The sequence below is a fragment of the Bos indicus genome, chromosome 5 (genome assembly GCF_029378745.1).
Source record: "Bos indicus isolate NIAB-ARS_2022 breed Sahiwal x Tharparkar chromosome 5, NIAB-ARS_B.indTharparkar_mat_pri_1.0, whole genome shotgun sequence".
In the NCBI taxonomy this organism is placed as follows: domain Eukaryota; kingdom Metazoa; phylum Chordata; class Mammalia; order Artiodactyla; family Bovidae; genus Bos; species Bos indicus.
In genome coordinates this window covers 40,750,984-40,774,760 of record NC_091764.1, presented here as the reverse complement: position 1 = coordinate 40,774,760, position 23,777 = coordinate 40,750,984, and the positions used below count along the sequence as shown (strand labels likewise).

Sequence of the window (23,777 nt, the reverse complement as noted above, 5' to 3'; positions counted from 1 at the left end):
AATTTCCCTGGTAACTATTGGATCCAAGGTGGTATCATTGATGAAGAGATGCAATTGGAGTAGGTGAGGTTTGGGGTGGCCATGGAGCATTCAGATGATGTTGTTTAAGAGGCAGAAATATTTCAGGAGTTTGGGGCAAGAGGTCTTGGTAATGGTCATTGATTGGGAATCATAAAGTTATAGGAAAGTGTACTAGGGATTTATCTCATTTAGAAAGACCATAGATCTTGATAGGGCTAACAGCTGGGGCAATTAAGTGGTTCATCAAAAAGAGAAGTTCACAAACCATCATAGCCCTCATGTAAAAATTAAGACATTAAATGTTAAAGCAGCTATTTACTTGGAGCTTATTATTCTCTTCAAAATAGGTAAAATCACTTTGCTGATATTGGATGAAGAAAATGATATTTTCTTGTTAATCTTCGATGCCATGCGCACATTTTCAGCCAGTGATGAAGTCCAGAAACTTGGATGTAAAGTTTTACATGTGCTGTTTGAGAGAGGTATTTAAAAATGTCAAACTCTTTATATTGATATTTATATAAGAAAAAAGGGTTTATAAGGATTTATAGTAGGAAAAGTAGGATTAATTATCATGATAAGAAGATATTTAAAACTGTACTATTTATTAAAATTTGAGTTGTCAGTGAAGGATAGATAATGGAGTTAATTCAGAAATATTGCTTGTTTTTTACAGAATAAATTTCATTCATGGATTATAAATTATGTAATTGTAGTAAACTTTCTTCCATTGCTTAACAAGGCATAGGTTCACTTTGTAAACCGGATGTGTAGGAGTTAAAAAAGAAAAAAGTAAAACTATGAAGTCAAGCACAGGTTAAATTTGGGTTTATGATGTTAAGTCATCACCAGAGATTTTAGACGTTGCTCAAGGCTCTGGCTAAAGAACAGAAAGTTTACAAAGTTTCCCTTAGGAATAAGACTAATATGTATTTTATCACATAACACTGAGATTGATGACAGAGATAGCCATGTAATTTTATAGTTAGTTGGAACCTTTGGTTCTTCCACTGGCTTGATGAGGAAATGGAACAGAGAAGTGAAATGAGTAACCTGCCTGAAGGCACACAGCTAGTTATCTCCATCACAGTTCATTTGACTAAGTTTTTTGAGAGCACCTTTTGTGTCATTGTGAGAGCCAACAATGGTCGGGGTTTAGAATAAGAAGAACCTCCTGGGGCCTGTGTCCATACCGGTTTGCCTATTCCAGTTTCTGGCGGATCCAGGAATGGAATAGATCACCTTATACTGTTTAATTTCCTGCCTTATTCTAAGAAGACTTAAAATAGTTTATAGATATTTATAATACATTAGAAGGGAAAAATGAATGAGGAAATGGGTGAAGGGAAAACATGATGCTAGGTTAAATTTATTGCTTCAGATCCTGTATCTTTGCAGAGAGATGGACCAGAAATTCGGTACTTTGCTTTCTATCAGGCAAAGGAAAGAGGCAGAAACATTGATTACAAAGTTACTTGAAATAAAAGTAAACCCATTAATCAGAAGAAGCAATCATGGGAGACTTGGGGAAAATCCTCCTTGAGTCTCCCTGGATGAGGTGATAAAATGTGCACATTCTGTAAGGAACGCAGTGTCATTTCAGTGAAAGACTATCAAAGAGCACAGTTTGGGCCTGGGCCTCAGCTCTCTGATGAAGGGGCTTGGTGGAGGAGAGGAATGGAGGAGGTGCATGTCTCTCAGGCTATTTTCTCTAAATGTTACATCTGGCAACTAAGCTTTTGATAAGAATTGGGCAGAATAGAATTTGAGGAGTTATTGTCTTGAGAGCTTGTAATCGTCTGTGCTGCAGTTTAAGGGCACATCATTATTCATGAAAGAAGGGTTAACATAATTCTCTCCAGTGTTGTGGGATCCAAGACCTGTGAAGAGGCACCAAGGAATGTTGAAAAGAAGATCTTACTGTGATAGAAAGATCAACGCTAACAATGTGATTGTAAATGTAGACTAGAAACACTTCTGAAGTTTTGAAGAGTTTCAGGTTCCCCAGGACTTAGTGACACCTGTAAAGTGAATTTTCAAAATTTAAAACTATGTTCTGGAAACTGTTCCATAAAATGAGAAGATTTGGTGACACTCCACCTTTATTAAAAGAACCCAATCAATTTCACATTATACTACATGGGCTATTGGTATAAAGTTGAACAACAGAAACTAATGTTGATCATGAAGAGTGCTGCATTTTCTAATATTTATGTCAGTGTTATTCTCAGGCCAGATAAACCAGATTTTTATACATGTTTTTGAGGTTCCCATCCAATAAAATGACTCTAAATGAAACTCACTGCTTGATCCAAAGACTAATTATGAAAATTAATGAGGACATTTGTTGAAGAAAGCTGAGCGCAGAAGAATTGATGCTTTTGAACTGTGGTGTTGGAGAAGACTCTTGAGAGTCCCTTGAACTGCAAGGAGATCCAACCAGTCCATTCTAAAGGAGATCAGTCCTGTGTGTTCTTTGGAAGGAATGATGCTAAAGCTGAAACTCCAGTACTTTGGCCACCTGATGCGAAGAGTTGACTCATTGGAAAAGACTGTGATGCTGGGAGGGGTTGGGGACAGGAGGAAAAGGGGACAACAGAGGATGAGATGGCTGGATGGCATCACCGACTTGATGGACGTGAGTTTGAGTGAACTCCGGGAGTTGGTGATGAACAGGGAGGCCTGGCGTGCTGCGATTCATGGGGTCGCAAAGAGTCACACACGACTGAGCCGCTGAACTGAACTGAACTGAACTTTGTTGTTCTCTGATGAAATCAAGACCATTAAGATAGAGTATTTCAGTCTCATTACTTGTCATTTGCTGACGTTCATCCCTCTTAAACTGATGCATTTAGCTTAGCTGCCCTTCAACAGTGTACCACTAACCACTCCGTTTTAAGTATTGTGATATGTTCACTTCAATAGGCCATCTTTATTAGTCATAGATTAGTTTTCTCTAGAATCTTTCAAATGGAATTGTAAATAATTTTGGTTTTCTGAGAACTAGTCACTACATTTCAAAACATGGAGTAACTAATAGTAACTGATATGGGTCAAAACAAAATTATTTTACCTCAATCGCTTGTTTTCCTATTTTAAAATTACTAGGAAGGGATATTTGCTAAAGTATAGTCTTTAATTTATGTCTGTTGTATATACTATGTTATCATGAATTATCATGAGTAGTATATTTTTGAGTAATTAAACTTTTAAATCATGTTTCAGCTCTGTCAGTATTTTGTCTTTCATTTTTTAGTTTCAGAGGAGCAACTGACTGAATTTGTTGAGAATAAAGATTATATGATATTGCTCAGTGCATTAAAAAATTTTGAAGATGAAGAGGAAATTGTGCTCCATGTACTGCACTGTTTACATTCCTTAGCAATTCCTTGTAAGTAGCCTGCATACATGGTTTCTTTTTTGAACCTGAAAATTACAATATATGTTCTTTCTGAGTGTGTTTCAAAAATGTTTTTATTGGAAACCTGTAGGTGATAAAGCCATTCATTTGTATATTCATCTGATTAATTTTTGTTTATTGATTTAGTACTGCTGCTGGCTCTGGGCTTTGTGCTGGGGAAATAGTAGCAAAAATATAAATGTCTTGCCTTTTCTATTCCCATAGTACTGCACAAGATACAGATAAGCACAGAAGAGATTACAGAGTATTATAAGGCAAATGTTGGCAGAAGTACTTAGAGTTATGAGAACAAACAGGGAGCGAGGCAAGATCTCTCAGCAGAGTCTTGAATGATGAGGACAGCTTTGTGTGCAGAAAAATGTGAGATGAAGTAGAGCTGCAGGCAGTAACCCAAGGGTGGACATCTTAAAGTGTAAAGATCCTAGAGCAAGAAAGCGTAGAAATATCAAGAGGATAAAAGTAGCTCAGTAAGCTATATTTGTAAGTGTGTGGATGCATGTGTGTGTGAAATGCACATGCAGAGCCCTGAGCATCTGCTTGTATGCTGATTAATGGAGTTGAGGGAAGGGCTTGGTAAGAATTAGTGGATGAGGCTGGAGACATAATCAGATGCTAAAAGGTCTGAAAAGTCACAGGAAGGAGTTTGAACTTTATTTTGTGATTCTTGGTTCGCATTTTGGTGATGCTTTGAAATCTAGCCACTTTTATAATAAAAAAGTACAAAAAAATTAATTTGGTCTGTATGCCACCAGTGAATGCTTCTATTACTAAAGATTTCAATTCCTTCTGTTTTATAAGTACACTTGAGCATTTTGCATTTCGTTTATTACATATTTGGGCTTGTACAGGATTTACACATGCATTTATCTGGTAATAATTTCGTCTTCACATGTGTGAGGATTAAATCAGTTAAATAATGTTAAAAATGTAGAGTAGTACCTGATAATGTAATATAATAAGTGTGGTTAAAACTTTGACAGTATTACTACATACTTTGTATCTCATATATACATAGTAAATATATATAATAAACATATGATTTCAGACATGGAATCTTACAGATATGAGACTTCAGTAAAAACTCTTGTGAAAGAATGCTCTTTCTTAGTAATGGTTATAAAATCTTATTCATGGAAAGTTAAACTGTTAAAGTAGATGGGGCTGAACAAGAATGGAAAATGGAATTTATTTATTTATTTTTAAATTAATTTATTTTAATTAGAGGCTAATTAATTTACAGTATTTTAGTGGTTTTTGCCATACATCGACATGAATCAGCCATAGGAGTACATGTGTTCCCCATCTTGAACCCCTCTTCCACCCCCCTCTACACCCCATCTCTCAGGGTTGTCCCACTGGACCAGCCCTGAGCACCCTGTCTCATGCATCGAATCTGGACTGGCGATCTATTTCACATATGATAATATACATGTGTCATTGCTATTCTCTCAAATCATCCCACCCTCTCCCTCTCCCACAGAGTCCAAAAGACTGTTCTTTACATTGTGTCTCTTTTGCTGTCTCGCATATAGGGTCATCATTACCATCTTTCTAAATTCCATATATATGCATTAATATATTGTATTGGTGTTTTTCTTTCTGACTTACTTCACTCTGTATAATAGGCTCCAGTTTCATCCACCTCATTAGAACTGATTCAAATGCATTCTTTTTAATAGCTGAGTAATATTCCATTGTGTGTGTGTACCAAAACTTGCTTATCTATTTGTCTGCCGATGAACATCTAGGTTTCTTCCATGTCCTGGCTATTGAAAACAGTGCTGCGATGAACATTGAGGTACATGTGTCTCTTTCAATTTTGGTTCCTCAGTGTGTATGCCCAGCAGTGGGATCGCTGAGTCGTATAGTTCTATTTCCAGTTTTTTAAGGAATCTCCATGCTGTTTTCCATAGTGGCTGTACTAGTTTGCATTCCCACCAACAGTGTAAGAGGGTTTCCTTTTCTCTGTACCCTCTCCAGCATTTTTTGTTTGTAGACTTTTTGATAGTAGCCATTCTGACCAGCGTGAGATGGTACCTCATTGTGGTTTTGATTTGCATTTCTCTGATAATGAGTGATGTTGAGCATCTTTTCATGTATTTGTTAGCCATCTGTATGTCTTCTTTGGAGAAATGTCTATTTAGTTCTTTGGCCCATTTTTTGATTGGGTTGTTTCTTTTTCTGGAATTGAGCTGCAGGAGCTGCTTGTATATTTTTGAGATTAATTCTTTGTCAGTTGCTTTGCTTGCTGTTATTTTCTCCCATTCTGAAGGCTGTCTTTTCACCTTGCTTATAGTTTCTTTTGTTGTGCAAAAGCTTTTAAGTTTAATTAGGTCCCATTTGTTTATTTTTTGCTTTTATTTCCATTACTCTGGGAGGTGGGTCATAGAGGATCCTGCTGTGATTAATGTCAGAGTGTTTTGCCTATGTTTTCCTCTATGAGTTTTATACTTTCTGGTCTTACATTTAGACCTTTCATCCATTTTGAGTTTATTTTTGTGTATGATATTATAAAGTGTTCTAGTTTCATTCTTTTACAAGTGGTTGACCAGTTTTCCCAGCACCACTTGTTAAAGAGATTGTCTTTTCTCCATTGTATATTCTTGCCTCCTTTGTCAAAGATAAGGTGTCCATAGGTGTGTGGATTTATCTCTGGGCTTCCTATTTTGTTCCATTGATCTATATTTCTGTCTTTGTGCCAGTACCATACTGTCTTGATGACTGTAGCTTTGTAGTATAGTCTGAGGTCAGGCAGGTTGATTCCTCCTGTTCCATTCTTCTTTCTCAAGATTGCTTTGGCTTTTCAAGGTTTTTTGTATTTCAGTACAAATTGTGGAATTATTTGTTGTAATTCTCTGAACAAATACCATTGGTAGCTTGATAGGGATTGCATTGAATCTATAGATTGCTTTGGGTAGTATACTCATTTTCAGTATATTGATTCTTCCGATTTATGAACATGGTATATTTCTCCATCTATTTGTGTCATCTTTGATTTCTTTCATCAGTGTTTTATAGTTTTCTATATATAGGTCTTTTGTTTCTTTAGGTAGATTTATTCCTAAGAATTTTATCCTTTTCATTGCAATGGTGAATGGAATTATTTCCTTAATTTCTCTTTGTTTTCTCATTGTTAGTGTATAAGAATGCAAGGGATTTCTGTGTGTTAATTTTATATCCTGCAACTTTACTATATTCATTGATAAGCTCTAGTAATTTTCTGGTGGAGTCTCTAGGGTTTTCTATGTATAGGATCATGTCATCTGCAAACAGAATTTTACTTCTTCTTTTCCAATCTGGATTCCTTTTATTCCTTTTTCTTCTCTAATTGCTGTGGCTAAAACTTCCAAATCTATGTTGAATAGTAGTGGTGAGAGTGGACACCCTTGTCTTCTTCCTGGCTTTAGGGGAAATGCTTTCAATTTTTCACCATTGAGGATAATATTTGCTGTGGGTTTATCATAAATGGCTTTTATTATGTTGAGGTATGTTCCTTCTATGCCTGCTTTCTGAGGGTTTTTATCATAAATGGATGTTGAATTTTTGTCAAAGGCTTTCTCTGCATCTATTGAGATAATCATATGGTTTTATCTTCCAGTTTGTTAATGTGGTGCATCACATTGATTGATTTGCAGATATTAAATAACCCTTGCATCCCTGGGATAAAGCCCACTTGGTCATGCTATATGATCTTTTTAGTATGTTGTTGGATTCTGTTTGCTAGAATTTTCTTAAGGATTTTTGCGTCTATGTTCATCAGTGATATTGGCCTGTAGTTTTCTTTTTTTGTGGCGTCTTTGTCTGGTTTTGGTATTAGGATGATGGTGGCCTCATAGAATAAGTTAGGAAGTTTACCTTCCTCTGCAACTTTCTGGAAGAGTTTGAGTAGAATAGGGGTTAGCTCTTCTCTAAATTTTTGGTAGAAGTCATCTGTGAAGCCGTCTGGTCCTGGGCTTTTGTTTGCTGGAAGATTTCTGATTACAGTTTCAATTTCTGTGCTTGTGATGGGTCTGTTAAGATTTTCTAGTTCTTCCTGGTTCAGTTTTGGAAAGTTTTTTGTTTTTTTTCCTCATGGTTATGTTGCTCTCTGAGAGTCCAAAACTCCCCACAGACCTGCCGGTTAGAGGGTTTCCTGGTGTTTGGAAAATTCGCCTCCTTCACGACTCCCTCACTGGGATGGGTCTCAGTCCCTAACTCTTTTGTCTCTCTTTTTATCTTTTATATTTTGTCCTACCTCCTTTTGAAGAGAGTGGGCTGCCTTTCCGGGTGCCTGGTGTCCTCCACCAGCATTCAGAAGTTGTTTTGTGGAATTTGCTTAGTGTTCAAATGATCTTTCAATGAATTTGTGGGGGAGAAAGTGGTCTCCCCACCCTATTCCTCTGCCATCATTGGACTGCGCCCGGAAAATAGAATTTAAACTTCTCTGAGTCATCTCCTACCAACAAACTGAATATATTTTTCATTTTGCCTTTCCTTGGCTATATATTTATTTGTTTTGTACTGGCTCTTTTGAAATTCATTTTTTTCCACCCACATTGACGTATCCTCACTGTAAATGGGCTGATTCATAATGAAAAGGTCAAAGAAAGTGGCAACTAAAAATACAAAAGCAAGCGTTTTAGACTACCTTTGAATCTAGAGCAAATCATATCTACGGTTCTGAGTAAAAGCAGGTAATTGTTTTAAGAGGCCATTTTCTTTAATTACTACAGCTTTTTTCATATTTAGTATTTTTTAAAGTACAATTTGAACATTAAAAATGTAATTTTAGGAAAAAAAGTTAGTTTGATTGTGCCCCCCCCAAAAAAAGAAAATTGTTTTGCACACCTTTTTCTGTCTGTTTTAAGAATAGTAAATGTTTCATTGAGACATATAAATTAATTTTCTCCACATGGTTTCACATACTCTCTCTATTGATTAATTGCCTTTTCCAGTGAATTCTTTCCTTCCTTGTGGTTCATTTATGTTTATCTCTTAGTCATATATTTTAATATTCTGTCTCTTCTCTCACCTTCATCCATTCTTTTCCCTGTCTGTGGCAGAGCCTTCAGGAAGCTTGGTTTTGTGGCTTTTACACTGGCTATTCTGCTGCCCTTCTGGAATGAATAGGAATAGATCATGGCTGATTCTAGCTCTTCTGTTATGTGATATAATCTTGCTTTTCTTTCTATTAGTTTGAGAAAAAAGAACAATTAAAATCTATTATCCAATGGAATACTGCCTCATTAGGAAACAGGCCCCAAATTCATTTATTTGAAAACTAATGGCCAGGACTTTACATATTTTGACTTACATAAAAGCATTTTTCAGATTTCCCTATTTGTTTACATTTTTAAGCCAAGATACAGGAATAAAGCAACTTTCCCTTAGTCCTAGAAATGAGTTCTAAATTCTGTTATATTAACAATGAACAACAGTATTTTTATAGCTATTTGACAGAAAATGACATTTAAATTTGGTATTGTAGCCATTATACTTCTGTGTATTTAAAATCTCTATGAGATGTTTTTGTATGCATATTTCAATGGAGAAAATTATTGCCATATTGATAATTATGATTTCTTTAAATTTAGGTAGTAATGTTGAAGTCCTCATGAGTGGCAATGTCAGGTGTTATAATATTGTGGTAGAAGCCATGAAAGCATTCCCTATCAGTGAAAAAATTCAAGAAGTAAGTTGCTGCTTGCTCCATAGGCTTACGTTAGGTAAGTTACAACTCTTGGTTAATTTTTTATCACAGTCTATATGATGTAAGTGTATATAGCATACATATGTTGTATGTTGGTGGATAGGTAGCCAATCAACATACCCTGGATGGAAATATTGTAAAGTAGCAAACTGTCATGCCATGCTTAGGTAGAATTTTAAAAGGAGTGGCAAAAATAAATGTGCGCAATATGAGAAGTCTCATCTTATTGTTAATGCTATATTTGAAGTACTATTATGTAAATATTTATTGCATACAAAAGAATAAACATAACATTTAGAAAATGTGAAGTGCAATGCAAAAGAACGCCTCATCAAATTTAAGTATTAGTACGTTACCAGCGCTGGTAAAGATACTCTGGGCTCTGCCCTTCCACCACTTTCTTTACAGAGGTGAGCACTCTCCAGAGTTTTGTGTTAATAAATCTTTTGCTCTAAATTAAATTTTACTGTGTTTATATATCTCTGTAAATAAAATTGTTAATGTTTGCTTGTTATTGCTTAGTAAAAATGGTATCACGCTGAACGTTGTCTTCTGCAAGTTTTTAAAAACTGTGTTTCTGAGACTCATGAATATCTTGCATATAGCTGTATGTGTGTGCAGTGTGTGTGCTCAGTCTCAGTTGTGTCTGAGTGTTTGTGACCCCATGAACCATAGCCTGTCAGGCTCCTCTGTCCATGGGATTATCCAGGAAAGAATACTGGAGTGGGTTGCCATTTCCTCCTCCAGGGGATCTTCCTGACCCAGGGATGAAACCTGCATCTCCTAAATTGGCAGGCAGATTCTTTACCATTGACACACCTGGGAAGCATGGCATTGTTGGATGTAGTATTCTATTATGTAGGTATACCACTATTTATCCATTTATACCATTTATCCATTCTCCTATCCATGGGCATTGGTTTATTTCTTGTTTTATGTTACTACCATCTGTATTGCCATGAAAATTGTAAAGGAAGGTGAATATCTTTTCAAATATTTCTTTGCTCTTGGTGCTTTCTTTTTTGTGGAATACCTGATTTGCCTTTTTCTGTTTTTCCATAGTATATTCTGTCTTTTTAAAAAAATGATTCATAGTTCTGGCTAATAATGTTTTGGTGGTCAGTTACATGTATTGAAAATGTTGAGCTGTCTTTTTATCTTTTTATGGCGGCTTTTGTAACATAATGTATTTTCACCTAAATTGTCTGAAAATAAGATAAGGCCACTGGTATTTGTTTAGAGTCACAAAGTTGGTCAGTGGTAGACCAGCTGTTGTCAGTGACTTAGAAATAATAGTAGGGAAAAGGGGGTGAGACAGCTGAAGTTTAGATAAGCCAGTAAAAGTAGAAGAGAATATTTTTTGAAATGACTTTTCAAAACTAGAGACTAAGGACTGGGGATTATGTCAGCTTAATGGATGAATGTGGAAGAGGTATGAACATAGAAAGATGCTGATACAGAAGAGTTACACTAATCTGCTTTTTGATTTTGAAACTTTGATTAATATTTAGTATGGGCTTTAGGCTTTTAATGGTATAGGATCTTTTCCAATTCTGGCTGTGTATCTTAGGGATTATCTAATTACACATATAGCTAATTAGAAGTTTCATTCTTATTCCTACAAGGAAATGTGGTAATTGTTAGTGAGTTATAGTAAAAGCATTTAATGACAAGGAGGTTTTTTCCTTATCTTTTAGAAGACAGGAAAATTAAGCTGTTTTGTACACTGAATATTGTAGTGCCATGTATAAAAATATTTAGTTATTTGACTGTGTTGGGTCTTAGTTGTGTCCTGAGGGATCTTCACTGAATCACGAGGCGTTTTTCACTGTGGTGCAAAGACTCTAGTTGGGCACATGGGCTCAGTAGTTGCGGTGCTCCGGTTCAGTTGCTCTGTGGCATATGCGACTGTAGTTCCCTAACCTGGAATCAAACCCTTTCCCACACTGCAAGGCGGATTCTCAACCACTGGACCACCAGGGAAGTCTCCACCTCGTGGTTTTTATATGATGACAAGAGGGGGACTTCCCTGGTGGCTCCATGGTAAAGAATTCACCTGCCAATGCAGTAGACATGGGTTCTATCCCTGGGTTGGAAAGGTCCCCTGGAGAAGGAAATGGCAACCCGATCCAGTATTATCATGTAGGAAATCCTGTGGACAGGAGTCTGGCGGGCTACTGTCTGTGGGGTCACAAAAGAGTTGGACAAGACTTTGCAAATAAACAACAGCAACAAGACATGAGACAGAATCAAACAACGCAAATTATATAACAGTTTTTTTTTTGGCCCAGTCATTTCTGTTGTCTAAGCAAGATAGTTGAATGTGTGCATGAAATGAAATGTTTTTAGTTCTTTATGTAATCATTAAGTGATTTTAATTACAGTAAATATGTTTTAATGTAATTAAGAATAGTTATCACTACTCAAATATGTTGATTTAAATACTGTTACATAATTAAAGGTAATATAAGTTCCATGGATGAGAATTCTGCTAATATGTCACTTAACTTTTAGGTAACTTTTTTAATATCCTGGTATTAAATGAGGTGCATGAGTTTGTGGTGAAAGCTGTGCAGCAGTATTCAGAGAATGCAGTATTACAAATCGCAGCACTCAGCTGCTTAGCACTCCTCAGTAAGTAACTTCACTAACAAGGAAATTCTCTCAGGCGCGTTTGATCCTGAATGTTAACATTATAACAAGAAAGTTTTATATAGAGAAGGAACCCTTAATGCTTTTTCTTTTCCTACTGTGACACATTTTCTCATGGAGGATACTTTCAAGGGAGTTAAAGTTGTGATAAGAGGGATGGTATGGGGAGGGAGGAGGGAGGAGGGTTCAGGATGGGGAACACATGTATACCTGTGGCGGATTCATTTTGATATATGGCAAAACCAATACAATATTGTAAAGTTAAAAAATAAAATAAAATTAAATTAAATTTAAAAAAAAGAAACAAAAAATAAATAAATAAAGTTGTGATAAATATCCCAATTCAGATATCAGTGAATACATCCTTGATTTAGCTTTATTATCAGCAGTTCATTTTCTTAATTAATCTTCCTCTAGCCTATTAGTTTTGTTTGGTACCCTCTCCCTCATCTGACTTATCTACATGGAATAGCAAAATGATAAAGTGTGTAATATATTAAAGAGGTCTTTTAATTAACCAGTGCTCTGTTGATGTTTGAAAATAATGGTCTTAAGAGTTGGTCACTTGAAAGTATACATAAGTTATATGTTTACATTTTTCCAAAGCTGAGACCATTTTCTTAAATCAAGACTTAGAGGAAAAGAATGAGAATCAGGAGAATGACGATGATGAAGAAGATAAATTGTTTTGGCTGGAAGCCTGTTACAAAGCATTAACTTGGCATAGAAAGAACAAGCATGTGCAGGTTAGACTCTGTCATAAATTTTATAGTCCTTCAAAATTTTTTGTTCAATAGTTTATTTTTTGACAGGTTTCTTTTTTTCCTTCCTGAATCCAGGAGGCTGCCTGTTGGGCCCTGAATAATCTCCTTATGTATCAAAACAGTTTACACGAGAAGATTGGAGATGAAGATGGCCAGTGAGTAGTTTTGATTTTATATGATAGAAAATTTTAGTCATATTTTTAATCAATTCACTGAAATTTTTATTGTTTGAAATATTTTTGATATAGGTATTTATATTAAGTGTTGCCATAAAATACTTGTGAATATATAATATTTTGATGCCCATTGTCTTCAATAGTTAGTAAAACTCTCTTTGTGTGAGAGTTATTATGGAGAGATTTAGAATCAAGAGTCGTTCAGTAACTTATGAATCATCAAGAAAGAACCTTTCAGTTTTCTGGCTAATAATTTATAAGTGCTAATTATTCTCAACTGACAGAAATTGCAGAGCTGTCTGTGACCTTTTCTATTGTGGTTACTAGCCAGGATGTTGTCAGTATCAGTAATTAGATGTGGTTAGAAGCCTCCTTTAGTGACTCCCCACTTTATGTGGTGGTATTAACCTGTCTTCTCTTGAAAGGGTTATTTGTATAACTGTCAGCTCTTGAGGATGCTTTCTATGGGAGCTCCATTTAAACATCATAAGACCAGACAAAGATGCACATTGCAAACAGGAGTTCTGTATGTCTGATTTGTTTCATGTCCATGAGCAACTGCTTATGTTTGTACTGTTGGCTCTGCATAGCCTCTCAATTTTAAATTTTGAATGCCTTACCTTGGAAATTTGAGTAGTATTATTCTGCACCTCAAATTCTGACAGCCTGTTTCCATAGTGACGTGAAGTGAAAATCTCTCAGTCGTGTCCAACTCTTTGTAACCCCCTGGACTATACAGTCTGTGGAATTCTCAAGTCCAGAATACTGGAGTGGGTAGCCTTTCCCTTCTCCAGGGAATCTTCCCAACCCAGGGATTGAACCCAGGTCTCCCACACTGCAGGCAGATTCTTTACCAGCTGAGCCACAAGGGAAGCCCAAGAATACTGGAGTGGGTAGCCTATCCTTTCTCCAGGCATCTTCCCGACCCAGGAATCGAACCAGGGTCTCCTGCATTGCAGGCAGATTCTTTATCAACTGAGCTATCAGGGATGCCCTCATTTCCATAGTGATCAACTGGCAATTAGAAGGCAGTTAATGACAGATTCTATTTATTTAAATGTCTCTAGTTTGAATGGAAACTGTAAATTTTGAAAAATATGTGTTAAACCAGCCTTCTAATATGCTTTGAGCAATCTTTTAAAGAAGTTAAGGTTGGTTCATGCTGCAATTTATAAAAATTTCAATTCATAGATACTAATACTTTAAAACTCACAGGAGATTGTTAAAATAAATACATCATTAAAACATATTTAAGCTCTAAATTAAAAATTTTCACTCTACTTCTTTATGATTCTTAATTTTTCCTTTCTTGCTTACATCATCTCCTTTTTCTCACTTAATCTTTTTACTCTTAGCACCTATTTATATATTTACTGAGTCTTCTACTTTCTCCTTCTACTGCTTATCTACTTTGAAGAAACAGAAATACTACTTTATTAGTAGTTAATGTATTTGAATATAATGTAAATATAACACTGCTCTCCTGTGAGTAGAGGTGGCATAAAACACTGTTTATCTGCCCTTATTGGTTGTTAGATTAGATAACAGTAAGTAAATATTTGAGTTAATTATTAAAGCGATTACTATTAATGTTGTGATTGAATTTGTGCAAGGTTCCCAGCTCACAGGGAAGTGATGCTGTCCATGCTGATGCACTCTTCATCAAAAGAAGTCTTCCAGGCATCTGCAAATGCTTTGTCAACTCTGTTAGAACAAAATGGTAAGAGGTACACCATATTTTTTAGTATACTGAAACATGTTTTGTGGTATTTTTAAAATTATAAAAGTGATAATTGTAAAAACTTCAAATATGTAAATATATATATCTGACATATAGATATATTGACAAATAGGTAAAAAGAGAAAGAAGAAAATAAGATTTTGATGCTTTTCTTCTGGATTTCTGTGTATGTACTTACACATGACATATACAATACATTTTATGTTTTTTTGAGAAATGGAATGCTATTATAATCTTTTATAACCAAATTTTACATGTCTTTTTTTATGTTGCTACATATAAATTCCCACATTACTATTTTTGATGGTTGTGTAGTTTCCCAATGCATACCTATGTCCTCATTTATGTTCCAGTTTCTTACGGATGGACTTTTAGCTTGTGTCTAGTGGTCTTGTTTTGAATATTTGTAACAGTACCCAAATGGTCACTTTTCCGCCCCAATTGTCTTTATACACTGTTCCTGTGTTTGTTTCTTAGGAATGCAGTGGATAGAGAGAGAGTCAACATTATAAAATATTCTAAAATTGTCCATTATAAAAATTTGAAAATATAGTCCTTTACATGTAAATCTTACAGCTTTCCATTATTTAGGAGAGAAAAATAGCTGTTATACCTTTGGAAGAACTCTTGAGGTTTAGAATTGAGGCTCAGGCTGCTCTTATTAGGGCTCAGCCCTAATAAATAGGAAATACGGCCAGAAAATCTTGGGAGAAAACTAATCATAAAAGCATTAGGACTTGGCAGCTCTTGAAGGATATTCTTGAAGGGAAAAAATACAGAAGAACACTGAAAGCTTGAAAAAAAAGACCAGTGTTAGCATCAGCTTTTAGTAGAGAACCCGAGTAGAGTGAAAAAAGCCTCCTCATGCATGTTTCCGTACACGGTTATTTAAGTCAGATCAAGAGGAAAATCACTTCTTTGTTTTCATTCTTTCTCACTTCATCTCTGATGGCACTGAAAAGGCCATCATAAAAGGCTTGGGCTGGCCAAGCTCTGAGAGATTGATCGGGGTTGCTCTCAAAGGATAATGAGTCAGTGGAAGTGGCAGAAAGGGGAGCTGCTCTTCTTGAATCTCCCTTCCTCTGCTGTGCAGAGGCCTGGGTTGTGGGGCTGTGTGTAGGGGTCTCACTCTTGAAAATGAACACTGGACTTTGCTGCTTTTGTTGAGGCACCTTAGAGAGGAGACAGCCAGAGAAGGCAGTGGCACCCCACTCCAGTATTCTTGCCTGGAAAATCCCACGGATGGAAGAGCCTGGTAGGCTGCAGTCCCTGGGGTCGCGAGGAGTCGGACATGACTGAGCGACACTTTTCACTTTCATGCACTGAAGAAGGAAATAGCAACCCACTCCAGTGTTCTTGCCTGGAGAATCCCAGGGACGGCAGAGTCTGGTGGGCTGCCGTCTGTGGGGTCTCAGAGAGTTGGACACGACTGAAGTGACTTAGCAGCAGCGGAGAGTAGACAAACCTTTACCATGTACAAAACACATTGTGCTGGTGCTGTGGTTCGTAACTCCATGGAAACATTTGATATGTCAACAAAACAACCATGATTTTGTGAGATTTAAACTTCTGCTTTTTTTTTTTTTTTTAAAGAAGGACTATTTTATACAAATAGACACATACATGTAACAGTCATGGAGAGACTAGCCAAAGCTACTACAGTACTCATTTCTGTAACTGGTCACCAGGTGACAGCTGGTGTGTGTATATATATAAAGTTAGTATCTATAGTTTCTGTCTTCATCTCCTCATTCCATGTTTCCCTTGTCCTCAACTGGAACTTGCGTGGCTCCTGGTTCTGGAGTGACCCAAACCTTCACCCATGAAAGATCAAAGTCCTCAGTCATACTGCCTTTTCTGGTTGCTGTGCTTTTTTTTCTTTGTTTTTGTTTTTGTTGAAGTATAGGTGATTTGCAATGTTGTGTTAGTTTCAGGTATATAGCACAGTTGGACATACATATGCTGTATGCTATGTCGCATCAGTTGTGTCTGACTCTGTGTGACCTTATGGACTGTAGCCTGCCAGACTCCTCTGTCCATGGGATTCTCTAGGCAAAAATACTGGAGTGGGTTGCCGTATCCTCATCCAGGAGATCTTCCTGACCTGGGGATTGAACCCATGTCTCTTATGAATTCGGCGTTGGCAGGCAGGTTCTTTACCACTACTGACACGTGGAAAGCCTTTTATACATACATATATGCATCAGTTCAGTTAGTTCAATTGCTCAGTCGTGTCTGACTGTTTGCGACCCCATGGAATACAGCATGCCAGGCTTCCCTGTCCATCACCAGCTCCCGGAGTTTATTCAAACTAACGTCTATTGAGTCAATGATGCCATCCAACCATCTCATCCTCTGTCGTCCCCTTCTCCTCCCACCTTCAATCTTTCCCAGCATCATGGTGTTTTCAGATGAGTCAGTTCTTCACATCAGGTGGCCAAAGTATTGGAGCTTCAGCTTCAATCAGCTTCATCAGTCCTTCCATATTCATGACTGATTTCCTTAAGGATGCTCTGGTTTGATCTCCTTGCAGTCCAGGGGACTCTCAAGAGTCTTCTCCAACACCACAGTTCAAAACATCAATTCTTCTCACCTTTCTTTATAGTCCAACTCTCAAATCCATACATGACTACTGGAAAAACCATAACCTTGACTAGATGGACGTTTATTGGCAAAGTAATGTCTCTGCTTTTTAATATGCTCTCTAGGTTGGTCATATCTTTTCCTCCAAGGAGCAAGCGTCTTTTAATTTTATGGCTGCAGTCACCATCTGCAATGAGTTTGGAGCTCAAAAAAATAAAGTCTCTCACTGTTTCCACTGCTTCCCCATTGATTTGCCATTAAAAATGATGGGACTAGATGCCATGATCTTCGTTTTCTGAGTGTTGAATTTTAAGCCAACTTTTTCGCTCTCCTCTTTCACTTTCATCAAGAGGCTTAGTTCTTCTTGGGTTTCTGCCATAAAGGTGTTGTCATTTGCATATCTGAAGTTATTGATATTTCTCCCAGCAATCTTGATTCCAGCTTGTGCTTCATCCAGCCCAGCGTTTCTCATGATGTATTCTGCATATAAGTTAACTAAGCAGGGTGACAATATACAGCCTTGATGTATTCCTTTTCCTATTTGGAAACAGTCTGTTGTTCCATGTCCAGTTCTAACTGTTGCTTCCTGACCTGCATATACGTTTCTCAAGAGGCAGGTCAGGTAGTCTGGTATTCCCATCTCTTTAAGAATATTTCACAGATTGTGGTGATCCACACAGTCAAAGGCTTTGGCATAGTCAATAAAGTAGAAATAGATGTTTTTCTGGAACTCTCTTGCTTTTTCGATGATCGAACAGATGTTGGCACTTTGATCTCTGGTTCTTCTGCCTTTTCTAAAACAAGCTTGAATGTTTGGAAGTTCACAGGTCACGTACAGCTGAAGTCTGGCTTGGAGAATTTTGAGCATTATTTTGCTAGCATGTGAGATTAGTGCAATTGGGGATTGGAATGAAAACTGACCTTTTCTAGTCCTGTGGCCACTGCTGAGTTTTCCACATTTGCTGGCATATCGAGTGCAGCACTTTCACAGCATCATCTTTTAGGAATTGAAATAATTTTCCATTATAGTGAGATAGAAATGCAACATATTATACAAATTATTGAGTATAGTTCCCTGTGCTGTATAGAAGGTTCTTGTTGGTTATCTATTTTATATATAGTACTGTGTCGGTTGCTATAATTTTCAGTTCACTTTTACTGTTGCGGATGGAGGTATCAAGAGGCTCCTCAAGATTACTTTAGATCTCAGACAGGCTTCCTGTAGCCACTGTGTAGTAGCAACCTCTCTCTTCTTGGTAAATGGATCAATCGCATCAGCTGTGAGCTTAATCCCTTTTTTTATACTGGTAGTTCAATTCATAAGGAGCCTATAGTGACCAGGTAGACATCACATGCTCTGATTAGCTGGTACCATTGATATGTCCCCGGATGAAAGCTTGTCCTGCTCCATGTGCTTCATGCAAAACAGTGGTATTTTACTTAGAAGATGTACAGTTTTTACTTAAAAAATTTTTTTGTTCTTTTTTCTTCAATTTTCATTGTAGTATAATTGATGTAAAGTGTTGTATGAGGTCATCCCTGGTAGCTCAGAAAGTAAAGCATCTGCCTACAATGCGGGAGACCCTGGTTCAATCCCTGGGTTGGGAAGATACGCTGGAGAAGGCAATGGCAACCCACTCGAGTATTCATGCCTGGAAAATCCCATTGACTGAGGAGCCTGGTAGGCTACAGTTCATGGGATCACAAAATAAGTTTAAGCTGTACAGCACAATGATTTGAATTACCTCAGGAAATGATTAGTCCAGTAAGTTTAGTGAAGATCCGTCATATCATATAGATGCAAAGTGAAAGAAAAACAAAAAAATGTTTTACTTGTGATGAGGATTAGGATTTACTCTCTTAACAGTTTTCATATATAACATACAACAGTATAACATATGAAGTATGTTGTACTTTGCAGCCCTAGTATCTATCTTAAAGATGGGAGTTTGTACCTTCTTACCACCTTCATTCAGTACACCCTTCTTTTGGTAACCACAAATATGATCTCTTTTTCTATTAGTCTGTTCTTGAAATATAATTGACCTGTTCAGTTCAGTTCAGTCGCTCAGTCATGTTTGACTCTTTGCGACCTCATGAATCGCAGCACGCCAGGCCTCCCTGTCCATCACCAACTCCCGGAGTTCACTCAGACTCACGTCCATTGAGTCGGTGATGCCATCCAGCCATCTCAACCTCTGTTGTCCCCTCTTCCTCCTGCCCCCAATCCCTCCCAACATCAGACCTGTAGCACCCTATAATTTCTAGGTTCACAATACAGTGCTTTGATATTTCTGTACATTACAAAATGGTCATCATGATAAGTCTAGTTATCATCTATCATCATACAAAAAATAGTACATTATTAAGATTATATTTCCATGCTGCACTTTCATCCCTATGACTTCTTTATGTTGTAATGGGGAGTCTGTACCTCTTAAGTTCTTTCCCCTATTTCACTTATCCCCCACTGTCCTCTGCTCTGGCAGCCACCAGTTTGTTCACTGTACTATGAGCATGTTTCTGTTTTGTTTGTTCAATTCTTTTGCTTTTTAGGTTCCCCATAGGAGTAAAATTATACAGTGTTTTTCTCTGTCTGAATTATTTCACTTAGCATAACTCCCTTTCACCTTAGCATAAGGTCTGTCAGGCAGCAGCAAGTGGCAAGATTTTATTTTTTTTCATGGCTCAGTAATATTCACATCTTCTTTATTTATGCATCTATCAATGAGCATTTAGGTTGCTTATGTATTTTGGTTACTGCGAATAATGCTACAATGAACATATAGGTCTATATACCTTATTTCTTTTTTAAAACAATTTTTATTGAAATATATTTGAGTTATAATGTGTTAGTTTCAGGTATACAGCAAAGTGATTCAATTATACTTACATATATATGTTTTATATATATATATATATATATATATACACATACACATACACACACATATATATATATATATGTTTTCTTTTTTACGGTCTCTTCCATTATAGGTTATTATACAATATTGAGCATAGTTCCCTGTGCTATATAGTAGGTCCTTGTTGGTTATCTATTTTATATATAGTAGTATGTATATTTTAGATCCCAACTCCTAATTTATCCCTTCCCCACCCTGTGGTAACCATAAGTTTGTTTTCTATGTCTGTGAGTTTGTTTCTGTTTTGAAAATAAGTTCATTTGTTTCACTTTTTTAGATTCCTTACATAAATAATATCATATTTGTCTTTCTTTGTCTGGCTTACTTCACTTAGTATGACCATATATCTTTTTGAATTAGTGTTTTTGTTTTCTTCGGTAAATATCCAGGAGTGGAATCATTGGATCATACGGTAGTTCTGTTTTTTGAACTGTGTCCATACTATTTTCCATAATGCTTGCACCAATTTGGATTTCTACCAACCGTTCATGAGGATTCCTTTTTCTGTACATCCTTGCCAACATTTGTTATTTGTGCTTTTTTTTGATGACAGCCATTCTGACAATTGGGAGGTGATAAATTTTTATGGATTAGATATGTATTTCCTTGATGATTAGTAATGTTGAATATCTTTTCATGTGTGTGTTGGCCATCCCCAAGTCTTCTTTGAAAAATGTTTATAGGGTCTTCTGCCCACAATTTAACTATGTTGTTTTTCTGATCTTGAATTTTATGAATTCTTTGTATATTTTGAATATGAACCCCTTATTAGATATATCATTTACACATATCTTCTTCCATTCAGTATGTGGTCATTTCATTTTGTTGATGGTTTCCTTTATTGGGAAAAAGGTTTTTAGTTTGATGTAGTTCCATTTATTCATTTTTACTTTTCATTCCCTTGCCTGAGGAGATAGATTGAAAAAAAAATATTGCTAAGATCATTGTCAAAGAGCACACTGCTTCTTTTATTTTTGGAGTTTTATGATTTCAGGTTTTCATTTAATTCTTTAATCTGTTTTGAGTTTATTTTTGTATATCATGTGAAAAGAAATCTAGTTTGATTCTTTTGTATGTAGTTGTGCAGTTTTCCTAACACCATTTATGGAATAAGCTGTCTTCCCCATTGTATATTTTTGCATACTTTGTTGGAGATTAAATGAACATCTAAGTTTTCATTTCTGGGCTCTCTAAACTGTTCCATTGATTTATGTATCTGTTTTTTTTTTTTTATTTTTGGCCAGTATCGTATTGTATTGATTCCTGTAGCTTTGTAGTATAGTTTGAAATCAGGGTGCATGCTGCCTTCAGTTTTGTTCTTTTTTAAGATTTTGGCTATTTGTGGTATTTTGTGTTTTCATACAAATTTTAGAATGGTTTGTCTAGTTCTGTGAAAAATGCCATTGATGTTTTGATAGCGATTGCACTGAATCTGTAGATTGCCTAGGATAATTTGGTTGGTTTAGCAGTATTAAATCTTCCAATTCATGAACACAGTATAGCTTTTCATTTGTTTGTGTCATCTTCATTTTCTTTCACCAGTGTCTATAGTTTTTTGAGTATAGGTCTTTTACATCCTTAGTTAGATTTATTCTATCTAATACAGTTGTATATGGAATTGTTGTCTTAATTTCCCTTTCTGACTGTTCATTCTTAGTATACAGAAACATAGCATATTTCTGTATATTAATTTTGCATCTGCAGCTTTACTGAGTTCATTTATTAGTTCTAGTATTTTTGGTGGCATCTTTAGAATTTTCTTTATATATATCGTGTCATCTGCAAACAGTTTCAGTCCCCTCCCGTTTTGATTCCCTGTATTTCTGTCTTTTGTGGCTGGTACTTCTAATACTGTGTTGAATAGAAATGAAGTGAGTGAGCATCCTTGTCTTTTTCCTGACCTTAGAGGAAATGTTTTCAGCTTTCCTGATTGAGTGTGATATTGGCTATAGGTTTTTCATATAAGGCCTTTATTATGTTGAGATATCCTCCCTCTAAACTCATTTTGTGCAGAGTTTTTATCATAAATTGATATTAAATTTTATCAAAACTTGTTTTTGCCTCTTGGTATTATCATATGCTGTTTTTCTTCTTCAGTTTGTTAGTGTGGTGTTTCACATTGACAGATTTGTAAATATTCAGCCATCTTTGCACCCATGGGATGAATCATGTTGTATGATTCCCTTAATGTATTGTTGAATTTGGTTTGCTAATATTTTGTTGAGGATTTCTGCATCTATGCTCATCAGTGATATTGGGCTGTAATTTTCTTTTTTCTGTGTGATATCTTTGGTTTTGTGTCAGGGTGATGCTGACCTTGCAGAATGGGTTTGCAAGCATTCCTTTCCCTTCAGTTTTTAGAATAGTTTGAAAAGTAGGGGCATTTACTATTCTTTAAGTGTTTGGTACAATTCATCTATGAAGCTCACTGGTGCTGGACTTTTGTTTGCTGAGAGTTTTTTTTTCTTTTGTTTACTTTTTTTTTTGTTTACTGATTCAGTTTCATTACTGGCAATCAGTCTGTTTGTATTTTCTATTTCTTTCTGCTTCAGTCTTGGGAGATTATATATTTCTAGGAATTTGTCCTTTTCTTCTAGGTTGTCCATTTTATAGTCATGTAATTGTAGTAATCTCTTATGATTCTTTATATTTCTATGGTTTTGATTGTAATTTATTGTTTATTTTTAATTGGTGGATAATTTCTTTACAATTTTGTGCTGGTTTCTGCTGTGCTGTAGCATGAGTCAGCTATAAGCATACATATATCCCCTCCCTGAGCCTCCTCTCACCCCCACCATCCCACCCCTCTAGGTTGTCACAGAGCACCAAGCTGAGCTCCCTGTGTTTATAGCAGCTTCCCACTAGGTATCTGTTTTGCATATAGTAATGCATTGGAGAAGGAAATGGCAACCCACTCCAGTATTCTTGCCTGGAGAATCCCAGGGACAGAGGAGCCTAGTGGGCTGTCGTCTATGGGGTCACACAGAGTCGGACACGACTGAAGCGACTTAGCAGCAGCAGCAGTGTATATATGTCAATGCTACTTTTTCAGTTTGTTCCCTCACCTTCCTCTCCATGTCCACAAATTTGTTCTCTACAGCTCCATCTCTATTCCTGCTCTGCAGATAGGTTCATCAATAATGTTTTTATAGATTCCATATATATGTGATAGTATATATTTGTTTTATTCTTTTCTGACTTACTTCACTCTGTAAAACAGGCTCTAGGTTCATCCACCTCAATACAACTGAGTCAAATTTTGCTACTGTCTCATTTAATGTTTTTTACATCATATTTTGCATCTTTTTGTTTTATCTCTATGTATACTTACGGTAGACATTGATAATTTTACTGTTCCTACTAGTTTGTTAAGTGGGTGATCTGCTACTCTCATTTGCTTCTACCAGTGATCTTTTCCTTTCATAAATTTTGTTTTCTAGTTGTGGGCTTCTTTTTTTCCACTTAGAGAAGTCTCTCCAACATTTTTTTAATAGCTAGTTTAGTGATGCAGAACTCTTTTTAGGTTTTGCTTGTCTGTAAAAACTCGTATCCCTCCTTCAGATGAATGATAACCTTACTGGATAGACTATTTTTTCCTTTCAGCATTTTGAATGGATCCCACTATTCCCTGGTATTCTGCAAAATTTAATATGGAAAAGTCAGCTGACAGACTTATGGGAATACCTTTGTATATAACTATTGCTTCTTTTTTGCTTTAATATTCTCTCTTAGTCTTCAAGTTTTGTCATTTTAATTACAATGTGTCTTTTTATGGACCTCTCTTTATTGATCTTGTTTGAGACTTT

The 23,777-nt window shown here is 36.2% G+C and overlaps 1 protein-coding gene across 5 annotated transcripts in view; it reads left to right on the top strand.

Annotated features, from left to right (window-relative positions):
* LRRK2 (leucine rich repeat kinase 2) overlaps nt 1-23,777 on the top strand; it is a 205,011-nt gene that overhangs the window by 11,653 nt on the left and 169,581 nt on the right. For all 5 annotated transcript variants that reach the window (XM_019960788.2, XM_019960787.2, XM_070789266.1 and 2 more), the window contains 7 exons: nt 369-503; nt 3,278-3,412; nt 9,016-9,147; nt 11,646-11,765; nt 12,390-12,529; nt 12,623-12,702; nt 14,337-14,443. In XM_019960788.2, the coding sequence (XP_019816347.2) occupies nt 369-503; nt 3,278-3,412; nt 9,016-9,147; nt 11,646-11,765; nt 12,390-12,529; nt 12,623-12,702; nt 14,337-14,443 (849 nt within the window). The remainder of the gene's footprint in view (nt 1-368; nt 504-3,277; nt 3,413-9,015; nt 9,148-11,645; nt 11,766-12,389; nt 12,530-12,622; nt 12,703-14,336; nt 14,444-23,777) is intronic.